At 38.2% G+C, this 24,601-nt stretch overlaps 1 protein-coding gene across 1 annotated transcript in view; it reads right to left on the bottom strand.

Moving 5' to 3' along the window:
• Positions 1 to 24,601, bottom strand: part of LOC104280472 (mannosyl-oligosaccharide 1,2-alpha-mannosidase IA-like) — a gene marked incomplete at its 5' end in the record, with an annotated part of 39,418 nt that overhangs the window by 9,431 nt on the left and 5,386 nt on the right. The window contains 3 exons of the mRNA XM_009878133.1: positions 13,416 to 13,531; positions 17,611 to 17,704; positions 20,212 to 20,335. Of these exons, the coding sequence (XP_009876435.1) occupies positions 13,416 to 13,531; positions 17,611 to 17,704; positions 20,212 to 20,335 (334 nt within the window). The remainder of the gene's footprint in view (positions 1 to 13,415; positions 13,532 to 17,610; positions 17,705 to 20,211; positions 20,336 to 24,601) is intronic.

Raw genomic sequence — 24,601 nt, forward strand, 5'->3', positions numbered from 1 at the left:
ATAGCCACTAATTACAAAATCCAGGAAAACAGCTTTCCTTTGTCGGAGGAACAGAATTAAAACAAGAGAGGAGATGCAGAAGAGCACATTAATTAGAAGCCCACACAGAAAGCAAGCTATTACTCTTCAAAGGGTAATGGAGAGGAGATGAACAGTGCTATAGTACATTCAGTTACCCAACAGTGCTCTGGTTTGTTCTATAAAAATTATAAGATCCAGAAGCAGTACTCAACATGCATTATACAAGAGAAGAAACATGAATAAAATATCAGTACAGAGAGCTATTAACAAAAAAGCCAGGATTTTTAAAACAAGTTTTATACAGAGAAGGTATTGATTGTAGTTATTCTTCCCATTTAAACATCTGCAAAGGTTGTTTTTATAAGCATGAAAAAACTTTTCTAAACTAGACACATCAGCAGAATGATTGTACAAGTTTTACTTACTAAGTAGGCTTTTTTGTGCCAAGAATGTCACATTGAAAATTATACTTTGTCTTCCTCTAAAACTAGTGCAAAGCTTGTGTTAGGGATGTTTTCTGCCCAGCTCCAGATGCACTATTGGCTCAGAAAATTCCTCCATCCCTTTGTTTCCTCCTTGCTTGTATGTTTTTAGCACTAGGTACCTACTGAAAAGCATACCTAAATTTTAAAGCAGCAATAAATTATGAGGACTCCAGTGCTTTAGACAAATCTTGCATAATTTACCCCATAAAAAGAGGAAATAAATATGAAAAGGCAAAGGTGGGCAAACAGTTTCCTTAAGGATCCAAACCACAGACCCTGCAGTAGAAGATGAAAGAATTACAGAGGCTGAGTAGATGTAGAGTGAATTGGTGGTTGTGTATTCCAAGTGAACATAAAAAAAGCTTTTCTGTCAGGTTGAGAAACTAGGAGTGGAATACCTAGGTACTTTTTTAAAAAAAAATAATGTTCTTAAAAAACATCTTTTGTGCTTGTTTGGGTATAAAATATTTAAATTTATAATTGAAGAACTGACAGAACGGAATTCAAAGAACCTGCTACAAAATGTATTAATGCATAAACAAGCAAAATTTGTGAGAAGATAGAAAAAATTGGAAAAAATCCAGAACCTTTTATAGTGCTGTTTGCATTTTTATTAAACAGCTTATACTTTATAATAGGATGCCTTACTGTTACAAACACACAATTTTGGGGGAAATAGCTTTCAGACTACTTAGGTATTCTAAGAAATAAGCTACCTGCAAACCAAGTTCAAAAAAGAAAAACTTTCAATTTAATGACATTTCATTACACCTTTCAGCACAGTATCCCCATGTCACCAAATCAGCACTTCTGGCAATAGTTGGTAACTTTACTGGTCACTTACTTAGTTATTGAATCAGAATTAATTTTAGGAATAAAGAAATATAAAAATAGATTGACAACTAAACTTACATATGTTGCAATTTCTTTAGTAAAGAATTAGTGAAAGACAATGAACTATTACTGTACCTGACAGAAATAACAGTAATCACGCACCTTCAGAACTACAGTAACTAGACCAGAGTTGTTTCTTGTAGTATGAAAATGGATTTTGTCTTTCAGAGCTCTTCCCTGCTCCTTTGGCTCAAGATTAAATTTCAGGCTGAAAAAAGATTACTTCCATGTGGGAAATTTTAAAATTATGCTAATAAACTGGTGTTAAGAAACTAACAAATTGATGTTAATTGATGCTAATACTGTCACAAAATAAATTTCCAAATTAATTATTCATGTTTAGCAAAGCAAATCGTCTTAGTTTTATAAATGGGTCCTATTAAGGATGAGTACATATGCTTATTAGAAGTTATTTTTATTGAGTAAGAGTCTTATTTAAAGCTATTTTTATTAGGTATTTATCTGATATATTACAGCCTCTCAAATTGCCTTGTCATACTTTACACAATCACAGGTGCCTGACTGCTAGATGTATAGACATTTATTAACAGCATGCCAGGTAACTAATCATTTCTACCTTGACATGAAATCCAAATAACCTTCGATATGTACAAATAACCTTCAAAAGCCATAAGCCCAAGTGTGCCAAACTTGCAAGTCCTTCAGCTCTCAACAAACCAGAAGACAGGACAACAAATACTCTAACTTGCTAAAGCCTAAACTTCATTTGAAGCTTGATGCTTATGAAAAAATAGTTTGCAGAGGTAGTTACGTGATTTAAGCAAACTGACCTCAACTGAACTGCTTTCATAAAGTGTGAAAAAGGCCGAGGATCGCCTCTTCCCACAGGGCTGTGGTAGCTCTTTCTGGGGTGCTCACAAAATCCCTGCCAGGGAGGTTATGGTGGGGTGGTCAAAAGCTTCAGCTAAACCTGAGAAGTTCCTTCATGGGCCATTTTCGGCCTGAGCTGGCCAAACTGTTTTCATCAGCCATCGGTTTTCCTCCTCTCATCACTATCCATCTACCCTCTTGCCCTAAAACAGCTTTCACCAAGGGGTTGCTAATGAATTCGCAGTATAGAAGCTGGATGAAGTTTGGAATAATTCCTGCATGGCATCAAAGAGTCAGCTTATATTGAATTTGTTAGGTGTCTACCAGTGGTTTCAGTAACTCAGTATTAAAAAAACGTTATTATAAAACATCAGCATATTTAGAAAGCCTCAAAACTATTAATGCTTTTGATCTTAAAAAAAGTATAATCTTCAACTCCCCACCATTAAATATTGATAAATATATTCACTGGAATTTTGAACTCCTCTATTGATAACAGCATTTGTAGCATTAAGATGTGGTAAAACCTTCCTTTTCCCCACAGGTCCAACCTAACTCTAGTTTAATTTCAGAATTTACTTTCAAATATTGTTAAAGCACTGCTTCTGGAATATAATGTTTGCATAATGCAATAGTATAATAGAATCTTTTTGAAGTAAACAATAAGCAAAAATTGGTACTCTTTTAATTATCAGTTCTGAATTTATATTTAACTGCCAAAGTGCCATTTATCATCTGTCTATTGGAAATTCACAAAACTGCTATTCAAGAAGTTTTTTTGGGTGTGTTTTTTTGTTATAATTTAATGGTTTTTACTTCTGTGAGTACCACATCAAAATATTTTTCAGTGAGTTTTGAAAAGGTTGTTAGTGCCATCAGGTTAGACATGAATTTTTTTAATAAGCTTGAAGTCCAGAGCAGGGTTAAATCACTAGCTGGAATACATGGGCAATTGTTTAAAGTATAAAAAACCCCAAATCTTTAATATAAACTTGAGAAATACTGTCACTTTAATTGAAGATATAATAAGGGTCCCCAAACTTGAGCAGTAGAGTGGAAAGGTAGGGTTACAGTCCCATAGGGAAATGCTATTTGCTATCTGCAATGCTCTGAGCCCACTTCTGGCAGGGAAATCAAGCTACTAAAATAATTTATTATATAAAAGGAGAATAGATAGTATGGTGACTAAGATCTACCCAAGTGAAAAGCTTTGTTTGGTAGAATTACTTCTGAATATCATACTTAGAATCAATTTACTTTTATTTTTATGTACTTATCTAGTTACTTAAAAAAGAGAGACATTTATTTGAATTGCAGCTCTACTGCAGCTTGGTCCCCTCCTATGAATAATTTCTTCCTGCACTACTTGGAGATCAAGTGGTGTCATATTTATCACTTCAGAGATTATTATTTCATTTTACTGTAACAAATATTCTCAGTATAAAACAATATAAAGGATCTGCAAATAATCAAAAAAGCTACAAGAATGAGATCTTTGCTAGTTGAAAATACATTCTTGACGGGTAATTGTTTGGAGCTGGTACAGTTTTTCTTTTAAGTAAATGGAAATTTCATTTTATTGTTTTCCAGAATGCGTTCCTGCAATTCAAATACTAATTTTTTTTTTTTTCCATCAAGGTAAAGCAGAGAAACTGTGCAACATAAAAGGTTGCAAAGAAGAAGTGACTCCAAATGTATGGTCCCAAATGGAGCACTAGCAAATACTAACCTGGAGTGACCAAAAAAAAAAAAATTAAAAATTGAGACAACCTGACTTTCAATTGTAGCGGATAAGAGAAAATTAAGGAAGAGAAGTTAAAGGAAAATGAAAAATATTTGCCATATATTTAGAGAAATAAATTTACTCCATGTAAAGTCGATATGGCATGCGGCTTGTAGTGTACCTGCAAGCTCTTGCAGCCAGACTAACTTTTATGGCTGATACAGTTCCTAGCAATTTATTTATTTTTCTGTAAGGCTCTGCTTACAGTCCTCACTGCAATAAAGCTTTTAGCTAAATTACTTTTTTTTTTTCCATCTTGTGAAAAACCATTCCTTCTACACAACAACTGTAAAAAATGCTTGAGCACTCAATTAGAAACACTAACAGTCCTTTCTACAGTTTGAATTGTGACCTTGTATTACTCTTACCATCTTTCTCATGAGTTCACATGTTAAATTTACACCTTTGCCTATCTGTCACACTGGAAGAAGAGCAGTGAATGAGACATTATGCATTGTTTAGGTTACAGGACTGCACATTGCAGGTGTTTGAAATTTCTGTTATTGACAATATAAAAGAGAAACTCTTCACTTTTTCTCAACCCAATTTCCTCCCCCTCCTGCAGTATGTTTTGCACTCTCCTCTAGGTGATCCTGCTCTGGCAGGGGGGCTGGACTAGATGAGCTTTCGAGGTCCCTTCCAACCCCTGACATTCTGTGATTCTGTGATTATCAGGCTGTTCTTTAACATTTACACAGCCAGTCTTTACACTTGCAAAATGAAAGAGAACTGGACCCACATTCCTGCAATTCAGTTCTTCACTCCTTTAAGCTTTTCACACAGCTTAAATCCTGTCTTTACCATGTCCCTTCCTTAGTCCCTAACTTGATTTTGCACTTGCAAAGGCCTTCATATACCCTTTGAGTTGTTGCTGAACTGGAGCACTTATACGGGAACATAGAGGATACAGAACTGAAGCCATCTCACTGTTAAAATGAGTAAAAACACCCAGTCAACAACCTTATTTTCAAGATGATGTTCTCTTGGTGGATTATGCTGACAGTTAATAAAAATATTAACAAAGGTGCCTACGAGCACAGATAAAGCCTTCTCAGGAAGAATGTTCTGCACCTCAAAGTTGCTCAATCCAAAAGAAAAGTGCCACAAAAAAGTTAATTCTGCTAAACGAGCAGGAATAACAAATCACAAACCTCAAAATGCAACATAAAACTGCAGAGTTCTACTACCACTAGCACTTATGCATTTTACCTCTCCTTTTACAACAACTCTTTAATTATGACTAATGAATGCCAGTGACAGCTGCTGTCAACAATAACCAGGTGTTTCGTTTCCCACCTCAAGATGTCACTGTAGCTGTCTTGCAAGTCATAGTTACATATTTACAGACCTTAATAAATTTCAAACTTCAAAAATGTAATCCTAGTTCTAAATTTTCAGGGTTTAAAATCACAGAATGGTTTAGATTGGAAGGGACCTTAAAGATCATCTATTTCCAGGCTGCTGCCAACTAGCCCAGCCTGGCCTTGAGCACTTCCAGGGAGGCAGTTTCCACAACCTCCCTGGGCAACCTGTTCCAGTGCTCACCAGCCTTCCAGAACAGAATTTCTTCCTAATGTGTAGTCTAAATCTACCCTCTTGCAGTTTTAAACTGTTAGCCCTTATCCTGTTACTACACTCCGTGATAAAAAGACCCTCCCCTTCTTTCCTGTAGCCCCTCTCAGGCACTGGCAGGCTGCTTTCAGCTCTCCCTGGATTCTTCTCCAGACTGAGCAGCACCAACTCTCAGCCTGTCCTCGTATGGGAGGTGCTCCAGCCCCATGATCACCTTTGTGGCCCTCCTCTGGACCTGCTCAAGCAGGTCCATGTCCTTGTTATGATGTGGGCCCCAGAGCTGGACACAGCACTGCAGGTGGGGTCTCGTAAGAGCAGAGCGGAGCAGAATCCCCTCCCTTGACCTCCTGGCCAAGCTTCTCTTGATGAAGCCCAGGATGCGATTGGCTTTCGGGGCATTAAGCGCACAGTCCTGGGTCATGTTCAGTTTTTCATCCACCAACACCCCCAAGTCGTTCTGCAGAGGGCTGCTCTCTCTCTCTGTTTTGGGGATAATTACAACTCTGCAGGCTAATTTACAGCAAAGCACTATAAACTGTCTCAGTCCAAACTTCTAATCTATTTTTCTTCCCCTAGGAATCTTCTTCATAAACAACATTTTGATGATTTGAAGCAACAGCGATTATGAAAGACAATTCTACCACGTGATATTTCCAATAATTCAAAGATGGATAATGTCAATGGCTTATTTATTTTAATATTTACAGCTTGCACCAATAAATGTTATAGCTTTGAAACAGCACACAGCAGGCAGGTCAAGATTATTGTGATTTTGCACGCTGTGAATTTATAAGTCAATTAACTGTTTTCTTGACTTTAACTTATTTCCGTCATGTTTTCTCTCAAGTTGTTCTAATGCAATAGATACTTTTCTTCAGCAATCTTCATAATTCATCAGATTTATGTTTATCCAAAATTCCACTTAGTTTATTATGAAAAGTTTAAGATTTGCATTGTTCCACTATCAGAGCTGTTTTGAAGATAGCAGAGAAAACTCTCCTGCACATTTTTTTTTTTTAAATTTATAATAGAATCATAGAATCATTAAGATTGGAAAAGATCTCTAAGATCATCTAGTCCAACTGTCAACCCAATACTAGTTGATTCCGTTTTCTTAAATACATTTCATACAGGTTTTAAATAAGTATTACAAGATGCATGAATTACATAACAGCATACAGTAGAAAACTAGGATGGAATAGGAAGTTCGAGCTCTTGTTACAATTTATTTAAATATTTCTGCCAAAGATAAGTGGCATATCCTTATCCTGAGGTCCTCACTGCTTACTAAACTGAACTCCAAAAACGAAAACTGAAATATGAACACAGAAGAAATTTCATTTGTTTAAACACAATACATAAGAAATATTTTGAAAGGAATGAGGCACATACTGTTTTTGAACTTAAGATGTGTCATACAGACAAGCTTACACGTGAGATGAAATATGAGTGCTTATAATGGAGATGCCTAAATTTTTAAAATTGAAACATTGGCAAACATTTACCCGTTATGATACCTATCCATCTGAACATTAAAAAGATGATTAAGTTCTAGGGGAAAACTGATGATTTACTTTTGTCTGAAAATCTAATTATGTTTTTTCCCCCATATAGATCTATTAGTGTCTCTAAGAGCACCGATGCTCTTGCACTAAATGTACTTAATGCTGTCTGCTACCAGAATGCTAGATTTATTCATATTCTTTAAACAGTATTAATGGAGTGGCATGAATCAAAGCAAGTCACTCTCCGAATGTTACATTATGTTATTTTCTGAGTAGTCTAGAATAAATATCTATCACTCCTGACAAGCTTTTTTGCTGTCAACAAAGGAAGGGAAAATAGCACAAGTAGTAAGGACACAGCAACTCTGACAAGAGCAAAGCCACAAGCAAAGACTTTTCTAGTTACAATCATCCTTATGAGTTCTAACAACATCAGAGCTTGCTGCTTCTCCTGCCAGTGCATAAACAAGCAAGCATTTTAATAAGTACTTTCTATAGCCCAAAACATAGACATTGTGCAGTTTTAAGTATATTATTGACAATTTAAAATCTGCAGAAGGCTGTCTTTAATTGTGATGCTTTCTGGAAGCAGTTGTACAGAGCTTCAGAACTCCCATCACGAGGTGAAATATAGGGAAAAGAATAAAAAAGAGCACTGATTACTCTGGACGTTCTCATCTGTTAAGCGTAATGAATCTTGTGCTCCTACATATACTATCGCTAATGTGCAGAACACCAGTGCAGCTGGGTGATAAATATTTTAAACATGACAGCTGACAAAATATGTAAATAAACTGCCTGTTTATTCATTTTTACACACTTAGAGACAACAGCTCCCCCTCCCTTCTCCCCCCCCCGCCAAATAATGTGTGCAGTGGGAACGCTGAGTCCTCTGAACCAACTGTTTCATTCTGAAGTTGGGCTCCTATCACACCACCCTGCCTGCCCTACTTATGGATTTCCTTCAATGCCAAGAAGTGCTCAAGCACTGAATGTTCAATTCATTAATATACTTTTGGCTTTACCCAGCACGATGAACTATTCTAATTGGGTTGTTGCAGTTCTGTCATTGTCCACATCGGTTATGTAGTTTTTAAGATCCTTCCGATCACAAAGCGAACCACTTCAAGGAACTTAATGGAAACTGCAATCAGCACAGACCAGCCACCAGACTGTCACCACAGTTAAACAGACACTCCTGAAACTCTGGAGATGAAAAGGCCTTATCTGCCAATATCATGTTTTCAGTTTGCTAACAACACTTTGTTCTCTCCCTCATTTCAATGAGAAAGAGGCCTACATGGATTTGTTTTATTTATCTGAAAGGCTGAAATCTTGACAGCTCTGAAAAACATTCACTACTTAATGCTGAGAATTAAGTATATTGAAAAAAAAAAAAACCTCAAAAATCAAAACCATATAGCTTCCTTCGGGAGATTACAGACTTAGTATATATCAAGGCTAGTCTCAAAAGTTAGCAATATGCCAAAAAAATAATTACAAAAAAATTAAAAAGGGATCCTATGTATTTTATGTCTGAACACTCAAAATCCTGAGACCAAAAATTACTTTTTTGCCTTTCGATACCTACAAGAGGTTACCGCATTCCTTAATCATGCAACCCAGCCCAAGTGCAGGCTGACTTTCAGGAGTCCTGTTGAAATTTGGCAGAGAACGGCTGCAGCACCGCTTCACAATGCTTATTATTCTTTTTTGCTATTTTCGTTGGTTATACTTCCATGTATTAGGTTCTCTGGAGATCACTAGCCTTCTCATTACAATCTTCCAAGCAGTTGCTACCCAGGAAGAAAAATTAAACAATCTAAAGGTCTAAAAGTAAACCACTCTGCCTAAGCGTAGCGCTGCAGCAGCTTTACCCCTCTGATACCACGGGGCTGCTGTGGGCTGCGCTGAACCACGCTGCTTAAGAAGCGCTGGCAAGGGCTTCTCCCACTTCCTGTGAAGAGCTTCTGGGCCAAGTCAGCGCTCTCTTCACAGCCTTTAGACAAGCCACTTCTCTAGAAATACACTGAGATGGAGATGAAGGCAGTGTCAGAGACAGTGAGAACAAATACTTAAGATGCAGAAAGCTTGTAGCAATGGCCATAAACAAACATAACTGGAAAATCTGGAAAAGATACCTGGCCATCAGACATCAAGTGTGAGAACCTATTAACAGGAGTAGTGGGAAGACTGCCCTTCAGCTTAGAAAATGAGGCCCGACACATACAAGAAGGGGTATCTGAAGCAGTTCCTTGGGACAATGCTGTTGATAGACTAGATATAAGTGAACCACAAGGTCCATTTTTGCTCCGTTTTGCCAGTCCATTGCTCATGTTTGATCAGCTGTGTGAACTGAAGAGTGGGATGGTTCCTGTCCTGCATACCTGCAAAGACTGATAGATTCTTCTATTAGTCTGGCCACCAGGACTAGGGAAATGATTGTCCCACCGGTGAGCCACACCTCGAGCACTGTGTTCAGTTTTGGGCAACGCAGTACAAGAAGGACACCGAGGTGCTGGAGCAGGTCCAGAGAAAGGCAACAAAGCTGGTGAAGGGTCTTGAGAAGAAGTCCTAAGAGAAGTGGCTGAGGGAACTGGGGTTGTTTAGCCCAGAGAAAAGGAGGCTGACGGGAGACTTCATTGCTCTCTACAGCTACCTGAAAGGAGGTTATAGTGAGGTGAGGGTTGATCTCTTCTCACAAGTTACAACTGATAGGACAAGAGGAAATGGTCTCAAGCTATTCCAGGGGAGGTATAGTTAGACATCAGGAAAAACTACACTGGAACAGGCTGCCCAGGAAAGCGGTGCGATCACCATCCCTGGATGTGTTTAAAAGCTGTCTAGATATCATGCTCAGAAACATAGTTTAGCAATGGGCCTGGTAGAGTTAGGTAACAGTTGGACTTGATGATCTTAAAGTTCTTTTCCAACTGAAATGATTCTATGATTCTGTAATTCTATGGGCAGTTACATCCTCAAAATATGACTAAAAGCTGAATAACATTCATTCTGTAACTGAATGTTGCACATTGTCCACTGAAACCAGTATAAGAAGATCTCTTATTTCCTGTCTTATGTGAAGCAGGACGTTATACGCATTGCCTTTCGAAAGAGAAAAATAATTTTAAAAATACATTCACTTGTCTTTTTGTGCAAATTCTAGAGTTTATGAATCCCTCTGATGGCCTTATAAATATATATAAATATTATGCCCTGATATTCAAAACAGGACTATCTCTGTCCTTTTTTCCCAATAGAAATAAACTCTTCTTTAAATGGGATCAGCCAAATACACACATTATTCATGGCAAGCAGAAAAAGTTTTAAAATCTAATTTGACATCTTAGTTATTGCTTTTAACTTATACCATAAAACAATCTGTAAGTGCTACAAAAACTCTAATCGAAAGAACTCTTTCTTTTAATATGACTTACAGAACAATGTAAGAGATAATCCCAAAGCTTTATCTAAATAAATTCCAGCTTTTCACAGTGAATTGTAATTCACCATATACATTAATTTGTGGTTTCTGGATAGAAGAAGAGATTGAATTAGGCATCAAACGTTCATCAAACCTCTTTCAGAATTTGGTGAGTATGTGCTGGACCGAACAGTCAGGAGTAATCGTGCCGTTCCCTTTGGAATAGTCTTAAAAAGATTCTGAAAGTGTCAGGGGAAATTTATCTAAGAAAATATGAAGCACACTCTGAATGCCCAAACCATGTCGGCTTAGCCATAAAGAAAGACTGCAGCTTGTGCAGACACTTAAATTAGCTTTAATTTAGATAAGTAAGGGATCAATAGCAATAAAGCCAATATCAGGATGGATTTCAAAACAGACTAGTTACTCCCATGAAGAACCTGGCATCTGAACGGGGCCCAAACAGTCTCCAGCTTCTGCAAGACTGCAATTTCCTTGCTGTTTTCTGAGCAAGCTACATTACAGCATCAAGCTGTGCCTCCACTTGCTGGCATGTACATTTCCAGCTTTGGTACAGATGCACTTTGGTATAGAAAGCAGAGACCATGAATGCCACCGCTTAGAAAATACTGGAAATAGCATTCAAGCAGCAGCATGGTGAAATCTAGCACAGGTTTAGTGATCATTTGGCCTTCTTAAACACTGATATACTCTGTTAGACTGCTTATGAGCTTGTGCTACTAAAAAAATTAAGATGATGCATACTTTTCATACAGAGCAGAGCTCAGACTCTGTCATTAATATGGTCACATCTGGTGATGCTGCTGACCAGGCAATTCTACTCCTGCAGCTCAACCCTGAGCAGGGAAAACTGGCCATGCAGTGTGGTGGCCATCACCAATTCTGCTCCCTGCTGGGACCCCAGGATGCCTGTGCTAAATTTTGTACCCGAGGTGGCTGTTATCCCAGTATAGCTAAGGAGTGAGTTTAAGCAAAGCCACGCCCTGCATGGACACACCTTGGAGCTCCCAGTTCAGGAGAGACCCAGACCCAAGAGGAGGGACCCACCGTGCAGCTGACATGGGCCAGCCCACCTGTTCCTGTGGTCTAAAGCAAGAGAAACTTCCTGATGTATGTCCTTGCTGCAGCTGTGCTCGAGTCAGGGCAAGGTGAACCCTCAGCCTTCGTAGGAGCCGCCCAGCGCTGGCCATCAAGGCACTGGGCTGTCTGGGGCTCTTTGTCAGCAGCAGGGATCAACGTGCCCCTGCTGCTCCCCAGCAGGATGGGAGGCAATCCACTCATGGTTCTGCCAACACAGGGGATGGTTGTACCACATTCGGAGTATTTCACCTGCAGTGGTTTCCAGAATAGCCATACTAGCAAACCCACAATTTTTCTTAGCACCTTCGTCTATGAACTAGTGCTTACTCTGTGTAAGAATGCATTTAAAAGAAAAACCTAATGTTATTACACCAGTGGACACAGAAGATTAGAAGCAGCTTTGAGGTGCTTCAAAATGCCTTCCACAATGTGAAGGATTGATATCATATTATCAAGACACTTTGTTCTCTCTTTTTGGCTGCCAACCTAATGGCTGAGCTATTACAGTATCCCTGGTCTTACAGCCTCAAATGCACTCAAACCTCATTTAAAACCCACCTTTTGCTCTGAAACCACATCAGTGGTGAAAAAGAGGCCAACTGCATCCAAATCTACACTTACAAAATTAAAGGCAGGGTTTTCTTAGCAGAGGATACTTGGTCGTGAAATTTACTGTCGCCAGAGATCACACCCTCCCTCAAATCATTGTATATGACTTTACTCTCCAATGAAAAAACAAGAAAGATAGTTGCGATGAGCCAGGATTGTATTTTTTAATGTCACCACTTTTTGTGGTATGGGAAGCGAAAGGAAAATTCCAGATATATGAAAGAATAAGCAGATATTGCTTAGCATCTTGAAGCCTTGTCTACAGAGACACTGTAGACAGAGACACATACAGTTAATAAGAGATAAAAGTCCTGGCCCTAGAGAGCTTCCAGTCAAAACAGATGAAAGGATGGGCAAAAAAGATGTAATATTACCCTCTATATATATACATAGGCAAAGAACTGAGAAAATAGGTAGTTTGTCCAAGAATGGAACGAAAGCCTGTAAATAGAAATTTAAACTTAATACTTCTCAAGTCTCAATCTGGTGTCACAAAACCATTACTTCTCCCAAATCAGCATATTAAGGAAATATAATAAATAGTACAGCAAACTGTAGACAAGAAGGATGATAAATAAAATACCACATAGAAATGTACGTATGAACAATTCTGATTTTTTTAAAACTTCCTCGTGTCCAATTTGAATAATTGTCTGTTTAACAGAAGCTGGCAAACATATGCCTCTTGTAAGAAATAGTCATTGTGCAAGAAAAATTTGTATTTTCATTTATAATTATCCGCCATAATACATTAGTCTCTGTGTTGGCAACAATCAAAATAATATCTGAAATAAGAGACTGAAACAGAAAAGAATAACTCCCTACTGCATATAAGGAAAGAGGACAAAAGAAATATATTTAGGAAAACTGAGGGGAAAAGAATTTAATTTCTGAGAGCTACCTGTAGATGCATTTTTTGTTGCATGTTTTGTACTTTACCCCTCTAGTATCAGGGAGGACTGACTGCATTGCAGCTGGAAAAAAACAGAGCTATGCTTTAAGACTCTCCCCTTCCTCACAGTATCTGTATTCCTCTAGCATTTACATTTGGTGAAGTCTTTTTAAAAAAAAAATAAAACACACTGTAGTGGCAAAGACATAAATCTCTCATACTGTCCCCAGAACCTATCTCTTTAAGATTATTATAGATTAGATTATTATGGAAAGGATGATTTAAATGTCTTATTTACCTGAACAGAATCGTAATACATTTTCTTTCCTTCTTCATCTGTCTTGTCCGACATCAGCCATGCCTTGAGCAGATATTCATAAAAGCTATCCCCAAGCCCTCCAATGGAGACGTGATCTTAAACGGGAAGAAAGAGATTGAACAGCAATTTCATCTTCAGTCTAGGCAATAAAGTACAATTACGGTTTGAAACAGTGCATGTAATGATCTCTTCCTACAACCATCTTTAATAAATGTAAGCCTAGAACCTCAGGAAAAACTTAACTGGTATATACAGAGAATTATTTATTAAGTTGCTAACTTCATCAGGCTAAAGCACCATAGTTATTTAATATCCACAATGTGCCACAGCTGTTCGTGGCCAAGAACCAAGAATTTATATGTTTAACATCTAATTCATGTTGTCTACGCCATAAAAAATGTGTTAATCCAAGTTCTTTTTTATTTTAAAAATAGGAAAAAAAGTAGAAGGTGCTCTCTGATAGAGGCTTTTCCCTCTTAACATGCACTCTTGCCACTCTTACCACATTTTTATTTGCTCTTTTATTCACTAATGGTCCATTTAAGTCACTTCATCAAAAAAGGCAAAATGTTTTAGCTCCTTACTGCAGAGTTGAATTTCAGGTTTTTTAATGGAAAATGCTGATCCATATTTTTAAAAATAATACTACATTTTTGAATATCTGTCTGCTTTCAGTACTCAGCAGTGGTTCTGGAAGGGGAAAAAAACAAAAAGGACTTTGGCACATCAACAGAGGATTATTGCTATCACAGTGGTTTATTCTGCCCTGAGCTTCCTGTGTGAAGTGATCTGGTCCTAGCGATGCTGTGATTATTCACCTGCACACATTTAAGACATGCCCCTGCAAACCCTGACACCACACAGGTCAGATGGTTTGACCCAAGTTGCACCAGTGATGTGACAGTCAGCGATGTTCTCAGCTGTTTCCACAAGGTTGCTATCCAGGAGCTTAAAAGACTCTTGGCAAAATTTTAATGAGCTATGATGATTTGAGCGTAGATTCACTAAACACACGAAATGCTACAACTGTGTATAGATAAATGGATAGTTGTAGCATGTATATATATGTATATGCATGTGAAGTGTTTCTCTAAGCTGGATTAAACTAAGAACACTAGCTAGAGGTTTTCCTTTTTTAAGTTGGTGCTGCCTGGTAACCTCGAGAGATTTGACACTTACTGAATCTTCAGTGAAAGGATTCTGAAGTGCTTTACCAGGACTATTCCTTTATAATCATCAACTTTACAGCAAGAAAAGACGTGGTTACATATATCACACAGTGAGTCCATGTGCCATATCAGAAAATTCTGGGCATGAGAACAGCAAAACATGCAGGGGTAATCCAGGCTCACACAGCGAGATGCAGGAAGGTTAGTGGCACAGAGCTCACACTTCCCAACACCTAGCTCTGATCTTAGCTTCAAAGTTATGCCTCTGCTGGTTGAATTCAAAAGAACATGGAGGAATTATTTTTAAACTCCTTAGTATCTTCTCTTCATGGAATGCCTCCTTTCACCTTCTAAATAGGTGGCAAGGCAATGTAAATGCAGAAGATACACTTTTTTCTATTCAAACTTTATTAACAGTGTCTTTTTCCTCCACTAGCCTGTGACATAAAAAAAGTAATTTAGTTTTCTGAATGTATGCTGTCCCTTTGCCTAATAAATACATTGTACCATCAAATTTGAGTTATAAATGGCTTTTCTCCCCCCCTCCTCTTTTGAATGAGATATATTAAATTTCTGGAAAGAATACACATTTTTTTTAATTAAATGTTCATGATCCAAACAGAAAAGAGGCTTCTTGAAAAAAGATGAGAATGTTTTCTATGATCGAAGGCTGATCTTTGAACAGCAGCATTTAAATGACCTTTACGGTTTCCTAAATAAATTACCATAGAAACCTCTGACATTTGCAAACTAAATAGCACAAGCACAGTTTCATCAATAATAAGCCCTGTTATTATATACATTATTGCAGTAGACAAATCCAATTGACGCACGCTGCAGCAAATCACTGTCAGTTTACTGTCAAAATAACAAGGGCTAAATGAATTTACAGGAACAATGGCAGCGATCCAGCAGCGTCCTTCACAGTTACAGCATTGCTTAGAGAAGAAATGTTCAGAAACTATTCCTCCCTCCTCTCTTGACGTTTGAGAGATAATTCTTCTGTGTTGTACCAATTAAGAGCATAGAGTTTTTCTTCCTGTTGTAATCAATTGAAAACAACCTAGAAAAGCAATCTCAAATAAAACATCTCTCAAGTCTTGCATTCTGATTTTCTACTATTAAATTAATAAATCGGTGTCTGTGAAAGGAGGCAACTGAACTGCAAGAGATGCAAAAAGACCACATTTGCTTTTGCCGCTTCAGTATGCTAGGGGCTGACCTGAATTAACATCTATATCCATTGTTTCCATGTGCAGGAAGCTATTTCTTTGTCAATACTACATGCTATTGCAAAGCAAAGCTGGCATAAACTGTAAGTTCTCCTGTGTGCACCAACAAAATCTGGCATTTAATATGAATGAGGAGCACCTAAGACACAATTATATTAAAAATAGGGAAACGGCAAAGGCCATAAGGCAGAGTAAGTATTTGACTGCTTTAAAATAAATAAAGCAAAGCCACTAACAGTGTGAGCTACTAGAAAGATCTGCTCTCATGGAGCTCACTGAAAAGCTGAGTTTCTGTCGCTGACTGAAGTAGGAGGAGGAGGTAACTGGACCTGGCTCGCAGATGCTGAGGTGGCCCTCTAACGAAACCCAGTGCCTATTGCTGTAGGATCAATGCTTCCAGTGGGTTGTTTTGTTTTACAAAGCTGTACTAAACCAACACGGGTAACAAGAGGGCATGTATCTCTCAGAATTGTAAACATATGTCAGACTTTGTACCAACACACCAACCAGAGCCGATGGTTATGCATGCTGAGCTGCCACAGGCCTTGTGGCACGGTGACCTGAAGGAAGCCCCACCGTGTAGCAGACTAGAATGTTTTCTAAAATGACGGAAGGGAAGCAGCCTTTGCCTTGATGGGACAATATGACTGTGCAACACAACATTTTTGGACATCTTTTTCATTCCGAAATTGATCCAAAGCATTCAGAAACATATTCTATGCAACAGAACACTCAGTTTTTACAAAGGCAAAGAACATGTTATCTGTTGAGATGGTGGCCAGTCCCATAAGGATGCCAGAACTTCACTTCCACCTTAGCTGCATCCTAAACAAACTATTATATTCCAAAATCTCTCCAGTCCTTTGCCACTCTTGTATTCCCTAAACAGCAACAACATTGATTAATCTACAGCACCATCTCATCTACCTTGGTCTCTTCAGGCCAAGACGTTGTATCTTGCTTGTTTTCTGTCAATAATGTAGGAAGGAAAAAATATGAGAACATTGAGTCACTTGAATAGGATAGTGGTTGACTGGACCTAAGCAGGAAAAGTAAAAAAAGAAGCAGGGTCTCTGAAATGATGATCCTGCACACTATGCAGGCTTTGAACATGTTATGAAGATTAGAGAAGGCAACGTACAGCAAGAAAAGGCTCTGTCATCAGGAAGGGGCTAAGAAGCTCAAATGTTTCAAGCATTTTAGTATACTCTTATTCTAATTTTGGTGTTTCCAGTAATGGTTCCAAGGGGATTAATGCTACGAAGCAGTTCTGTTTAGTTTGCTTGCTCGGTTGTTGGCATTAAACTTCAACAGAAATCACAGCTGGTATTAAGTGAAAAGACTTGTTTTATTTTTTTTTTTATCTTCAGTGGAGCCACACCACTCTAAAATACGGAACAGATGAGCTGATAATGTTTCCTTAAACTGCTACTTTAGAGATCACTTCAGATTTTTCAGTAAAAGATTCTCTAGTCTACCAATTCTTTTCCAAATTGATACATATTCAGATATTACCCTGCTTGCACAAGCCATACAGAAAGGTTGAAGAAAAGTACATTAAAATACAGCAAGTAGGATTATTAGTTTTATATTTGTAGTATTTTTATACTGTATAGAAGCTTAGATATAGTGTGACATTTTTATACTTTGGAAAAGTTCTTTATATATATATATACACATAACAAAAACACGTAACAGTGATTGAAAGAAATAAATGACTGCAAACAGCACACCAGTAGACATGTCATAGTACCAAACAAGTTATCTACTTACGCTGGCCCCATTGACCACTGCTGGGATTCAGATAGTTGGGGTAAAGGCCCTCTGGTTTATCCAGTCGACTTAGAACTTTTCGAATGTTCATTACCTATTGGACAATACAAAACACTGAGCACTAATTCATTTCAGCCTCCTCCCCCAAATAAGTGTCGCTATAGAAGCCTTAAAGTGCAAATATCCCTAAAAAACCCCCAGTCTTATTCAACACATATACCTGAATACCTCTGTGCAATCATATTACTATTAAAAACCCCGATACTCTAAGCCGATATCATCACTTAAACGAGCTCCTCAAAATCTCTGGAGATTCTGTGTCAAATATTGGTAATGAAGCAAGCTCTGAAGCTCAAGACATGCCATACAGAGTATTTTGCCCCTCCACAGGTTCCTGGAAGTCACGGAGGCTGGTTGCCTTAACTAAGCTCAGCTACTTCAGCATTATATTCTTCATATACTCAATTCAGAATGTTAAGCCTATCGACGAGTTCAGATGGAAAAGTGAATTGTAAAGCATTTTGCCTGGAATGGAGAGCGCTGCTGAGCCGAGCTCCACAAATCCACCTTGCCCAGCAGGAACTCGCGCAGCAACCAGCACTCAGCCGGCACTGCTGAGGAGCTCAATTGCACCTGGGGAAACAATTACAGTCCAGATGCTCTGCAGCTGGAGTTACCTAGCAGGACAACCCATTGCAGAGCACATGAAATAGTTTATACTGAATTTTAACATTCACAGAAAGAGCAAATGGAGCAGCTTGGGAGAATGAAGATCCTGAGCAGCACAAAGCAGAAATCATAACTAAGAAGTACTGACAGCTCCATTATAATACCCTGAATGCCTAGAGATCAAGTGCACTAGCTGCTGAGAGGGAAGATAAATTAGCTTACACCAAGCCACAGAAGGATTTCCATTGTGGTACAAAAACAGCCTTCTGCATCCTGACACTACACTGCTAATGGTCATTGCCCCGACTGCAATGAGTCCTAGACCTCATTTAATGAAGTCGTCTTCTATGAATACTTCCACACAAAGCCTATTCCAGTCTTGTTTCTTCTTTATCAGTGTACCCCCAGAAAGGCTTGCCTCGGAGGGCTGTGGAACTGCAATCTCTAAAAGGTTTGAAGAGCAGCTTACATAAACAGATTCCTGGGATCATGCAGCTATAGCTTGATGTCACTTCGGAAGAGAACTACAGGCTAGGACTTCTAACATATGCAGTTTTATCACACTTTCACAGAATCATAGAATGGCCTAGGCTGGAAGGGACCTTAAAGATCATCTAGTCCAACCTCCCTGTCATGGGCAGGGACACCTCTCAACTAGATCAGGCAACACATGGGGACCGAACAGGGATCAAATCAACGACCTTGGTGTTATCAGCATCATGCTCTAACCGACTGAGCTAACCAGCCCCTAACTTTGTCTCTTAGTAGGACAGATGTTAAACACTAAATTACCATAAATGTCAAAAAGTTTGTTTCTGGCTCTTCCTGAGTGCTGCTGCCCCCTCATCCCTTCCCTCCAGTTGAGGTATGTTTAAGAGAAACTCTGTCTTTTCATTCACCCCTAAATATATTAAAATTGCTAGTTTCACAAAACTTGTTCCAGTGCTGAGAATGGTATTACTGTAGCAAAGTCATTCAATCCTTTATGTTCGGTACAACCAGCATTCATTTTATATTTGACTATTGCTTTTAAATCTACTGCTAAACATCTGGAATATCATTATTTATTATTAGATAAAGAATATCAATTAACATAGGGCAGTTGTAGTAAGAACACAAAACTGAAACAAGTGGCAGTTTTTATTAGGGGGAAAAAAGAGAAGATAAATGATGCAGTGTATTATAAAGAATGTAACTCGCTGACTATTTTACACATCAAAAAGCAAAGCAAAATTACTTAAGTGGGACTTAGGGGAAAAAGAAGAGGAGCTGCTTTCCGTGGCTCATGTATATAACAAGTATCTAGAAGACAATGTTATCAAATTTTGGAAGAATTAGTATGCACAACAACTGTTTGGTCAAAGGAGGTTTTAGGGTTTGTTTGTTTTTTTTTCTGTTTGTCTGTTTGTTTGGTTTGGTTTTGTCCCCCAAAGGGGGTTCAAGGCACATTTCTTAAAGGCCAGTGCAATGGAAAAGCTTTCTGACCTCACTGACAGCAGTGATACACAGCATTTTGAAGACTAAACTTCCTGAAATCACACAAGGTAGCCATGGTGCTTTGCTTTCTATAGGCATTGCATATTATCCCTAAAATCATGTCAATTTTTGTTTTCACCACATTCAGGCAAAACACTGAAGAAAGCTCTGGTCTGATTGTTTAATGCGACACTAATTTAGAACATAAACAGAAATGTTTTATGGTGCTGAGTATGTTCTCTATACATGAAGATGCATCATAATGAATTTGGAACAGATTTTTGACTTCATAATACAAAAACACACAAGGTGATTAGGGAAACATCTACAAAATATCTACCTCCTGTGACAAACACTTAAAACTGAGGAAAATCCAAACCTCTCCCCAGAGATATTAATCTTTCAACACATGATTTATCTTTAACAACATGATTTTGACTGAACGGTCTAACGAACCTTTTCAGCAAAGACAGGGTTTCCAGACAGGTGGCTCAAGTGTACGAACTCCAGATGCAAAGTCCCAAATTCTGCCAAAATGCTGCTGCCACCAGAGGCCCACGGCCAATTTCGACCGATTCCACTGAGATGGTTAGGAAGAGAAACACAGAAAATGACCATGAGCATCCATAACAGGTACTAGATATACTGTTACCAAGAGAAGATAATTAATTTAAATGTATTTGATATCTTTGTAAGAAACCATGCTTCGGCAGCCTTCCACGACTTCATGACAAGACCTTGAATTACTTCGGTCTAGTTCTGTTTAGGCTTGTAAAATTGCGTCTTACAACAAGACAGTGTTTTAGCTCATGAATGGCCCCATTACACTTACCACTGTACCAGTGATATCACACTTAAAGACATTAGAAAACACTCTCATAGTTCATCTGTTTTCCCTGTATTTAATACAACACTCTCCAATTTTGTCTCTTCCTTCTACAGGGCAATTGTTCAGTAACTTAAAATACAGCATATACACAGCCCAGGCTTCAAGTTAAAAGTACTACATGCAGTATATCCTTCTTAATATGTGAGAATTTAATAAAGTAAGATATGTAGGCATTTTCTGTCTGGGTACTTTTACAAGAATGAGCAACTTCAAATTTGATTAAGACCTAAGGATACTTCACAGCAAAATTAATCTCAGGTTGTGTGTTGAGAGTAGAGAAAAGCACATTTATTGCTAAATCTCCACTAGAAACTAAAGCTGGTTAAGATTCAGGATGAAAATTCTGCTAAGCTTTCACTACAAAAAGGTGAGTTTTCTTCCCTTGAAATTTTTGGCAGCAATATTCAGAAATCCCTCTGAAATTAAAGAAAAGCTAGGCAACTTTCCAGAGCATGGAGGTGAATAATGACATATTAGACCGGCATATTTTTAGTATGAATGTCAGATATAAATACTATGTACTAGAATGTCTTCCTTATATTCAAGTGGTAAATAGCATTAAACACACACATATATAAATAAGAATTAGTTTTTTCTTTTACACATAAGCAGCCACTAAAGTCGTCAATTACCACTTGCACAACCATGAAACCTGGGTATTCTTCCTCAGTTAAAATGTGACTTGTTATGAAAAAACAAAGTAAAGCAAAAAAAGCCTCAAGAAACCTCATCTTCAGTTCATTACGATGGAAGTCCTCAGCTGTATTAAAATTTCTTCTACAAAATGTCAAGTATCTATATCTGAAGTTTAGCCAAGATAATAAAATTAAAACTCCATTAAATTAATTTCTTCACTAGCTATATTAACACATAATTTTGAGATTTCTGCCACACATACAAAATAAAAACAAGTCATTAAACTTTAAATACAGAGTAAAGGCTACAAATAAAGAGCACGTTTGTGCTCTTCTGAAATGTCACAGCTTTAAACCATGCAACGCCTTTGGCTGCCTGGCATTGAGCTGAAAGCGCCGCTGGAACTCACTCAAGTGCCACCAAAAATAAACCCAGAATATTACCTATTAATAGGCAGACTCGTCCTATTTCTGAAGTATCACAACATCTGACAAATACTCCCCATAGGTATGCTACAGATTTTCTTTTTCCCTGACCATAAAGCATTGAAGTGGCTAAGCTTATCTGAGTGCTGAGTGGAGGGAGAGAACTCGGTGGAGTAAAAGGAAGGAGAACAGATGAGGCTTTCCTGGCTGACCATAAAGGCACAAGAGGCTGGGAACATGGAAGTCTTCTGAGGCAAATGATTGCCCAAAACTCCAAAGGAAAAAAATGTTTCTAATCTTCTTAGCTGCAGGCAAAATCATTAACATAATAAAATCATGTTACTGCAAAGATGCACACAATTCAATTTTGATACGGTATTTGTATGACTGAAAGAGGATATAAGTTTTGAGGAATTTGAATATCTCATTTTAAGAGCCATCTTACAAAGATTAGAGGTTTTTTTGTGTTTGACTAGAAAAAAACTGAAGAGAAAAAACTACCTGGCTTACAAGCTGTCTGCACTTCAATGTACCGTGGGTGAGAATTTTTTCAAATAATGACATAAAAGCATCAGATATTACAGAAAATAAGATCAAAGTACTGAAGGCAATAAGTCTGGAAACTTATCTACAGACTGAAGAGCTTACAGCCACCGACTGGTTATTCACCCAAGAACAGGAATCATCTATGGGACATACTGGCACAAGTTCTGCCTAACTGCTGACAAATATTTGAGCATGTTTCCAAATTTCCAAATCATCCAGATGAAAAGAGATGACATAAGACAATACTGGTAAATCATGTTGACCATAAAAACCTGAAATATTTCAAGGTTTTGAAAAGTTACTATGTTATGGTGCAACTGGCAAAAGCCCTTTTTTTTCCCTATGAAATCCACTTTTTTTCTACAAAATTTCTCAATAAATCTGAAACTGGATACATAGAGCTGTTCCTGCAGCAAGGCATCAACCAAACTTGGCAGAAAATGTAATAAAGTCCCTACTCGCACTCCACCACAATATCTGATGATATCAACACAATCTGTCAGAACATTTTGATGTACTGCATTTTGTTAACCATAAAAATTTCCAAGCACAGATATTAAGAGGTTTCCTGCATGCAGCAATGTGTTTTACCAAGGGTGGAAGATTCTTCTTGCTTAAGATGGTTTTAAAACTATAAACTTGCATTCTTTACCCTGAATATAAGAAAAGTAAATGTTGCATCTATGTACTATTTATGTAGCTTTTATTGTTTTCGGTTGGGACAGGTGGCTAGAAAAAAACCCAAACATTTTGCAAATCTGCAAAACAACGAGGGTATCTGTTGGTTTAGTTTCAGATGGGTGCTCTAAGTCAAAACTGAAAAGCTTTTGTCAACAAGCAGTAGAACCCAAGAATTGCAATTCAGTGCCTTAATTTTTTCATGCAACCTTTGGTTGTCAATATCATATATTCTCTTGTACATTTTTGGAAGTAATGAAACAGCGAAGTTTTTCATATTCCCACATATTAACTGGAACAGCCACAATACTGCTTCTGGATAGGGAAGAGTGGCTGGAAAACTGCCCAGAGGAAAAGGACCTGGGGGTTTTGGTGGACAGCCAGCTGAACACGAGCCAGCAATGTGCCCAGGTGGCCAAGAAGGCCAACAGCATCCTGGGCTGTATCACAAATAATGTGACCAGCAGGACCAGGGAAGTGACTGTCCTCCTGTACTCAGCCCTAGTGAAGCCGCACCTCAAATCTTGTGTTCAGTTTTTGGCACTTCCCTACAAAAAAGTGCTGGAGTTGGTCCCAAGAGGAGAGTGAAGCTGGTGAAAGGTCTCCAGAACAAGTCTTATGAGGAGCAGCTGAGAGAACCGGGGTTGTTCAGCCTGGAGAAGAGAAGGCTGAGGGAAGACCTTATCACTCTCTGCAACCACCTGAAAGGAGGTTGTAGGGAGATGAGGATTAGTCTCTTCTTCCAGGTGACAAGCAACAGGACAAGAGAAAAGTGGCCTCAAGTTATGCCAGGGGAGGTTTAGATTGGATATCAGGAAAACCTTCTTTGTGGAAAGGAAGGGTTGTCAAGCATTGCAACAGGCACATATAGATGTGGTGCTTAGGGACACGGCATAGTGCTGGACTTGGCAATGTTAGGTTAATGGCTGGACTCAATAACCTTAAAGGTCCTTTCCAACCTAAACAATTCCATGGCTCCATTTAACTCTATCCTTATTTTAAGGCAACAGTCTAGTGTGCACGGCTATGCAGTCAGCTTCCAAAGAGACATTACTAGAGCCCAGAAGATACTCAACAAAGCTCTCAGCATACAGAGTGGTAGAGATTTCATACTCTCTGATCCTTTTTGACCAGGAAAAGTAAACTTCGGCTTTTGTTTAACATACTCTTTGCTTAAAAAAAAAAGAAAACTGAAGAAGGTGCTCTTTTCCTACTGTACTCTCCCCCCAAAATAATATTGTATACTTTTAAACAGAACAGACCTCAAGCAAGAGAGAACCTGAACATGGTGAAATGGAAAAAGATGTCTGCATGAAGGATTATAAACAATGAGTACATTTATAAATGACATGACGTGCCCTAAAAAACATGTAATATATAAGTGTAATAGCTCATTACATCTTAATAACCAGGCACAGTAAAATACTGATTTCTGCCCATGCATGAGACAACACATCCAGCACTCCCAACTCTGACATTTTTCAAGCTCTTCACCAATATTATTATAGGGGTGACCAAAAAATTCTATGGAGTCAAAAAGTTGATGCTAGGTACTTATTTACTCTTTAGCCATAAAGTCAATGCTGAGCATCTGAGGCTGTGGTGAAAGGCTTTATTTCTACTCCAGATTTTAGCAAAACTGTGTGTAACATTGCAAGTTCCTACAGTTCTT

Source organism: Apaloderma vittatum, unplaced genomic scaffold, assembly GCF_000703405.1.
Source record: "Apaloderma vittatum isolate BGI_N311 unplaced genomic scaffold, ASM70340v1 scaffold18461, whole genome shotgun sequence".
NCBI lineage: Eukaryota > Metazoa > Chordata > Aves > Trogoniformes > Trogonidae > Apaloderma > Apaloderma vittatum.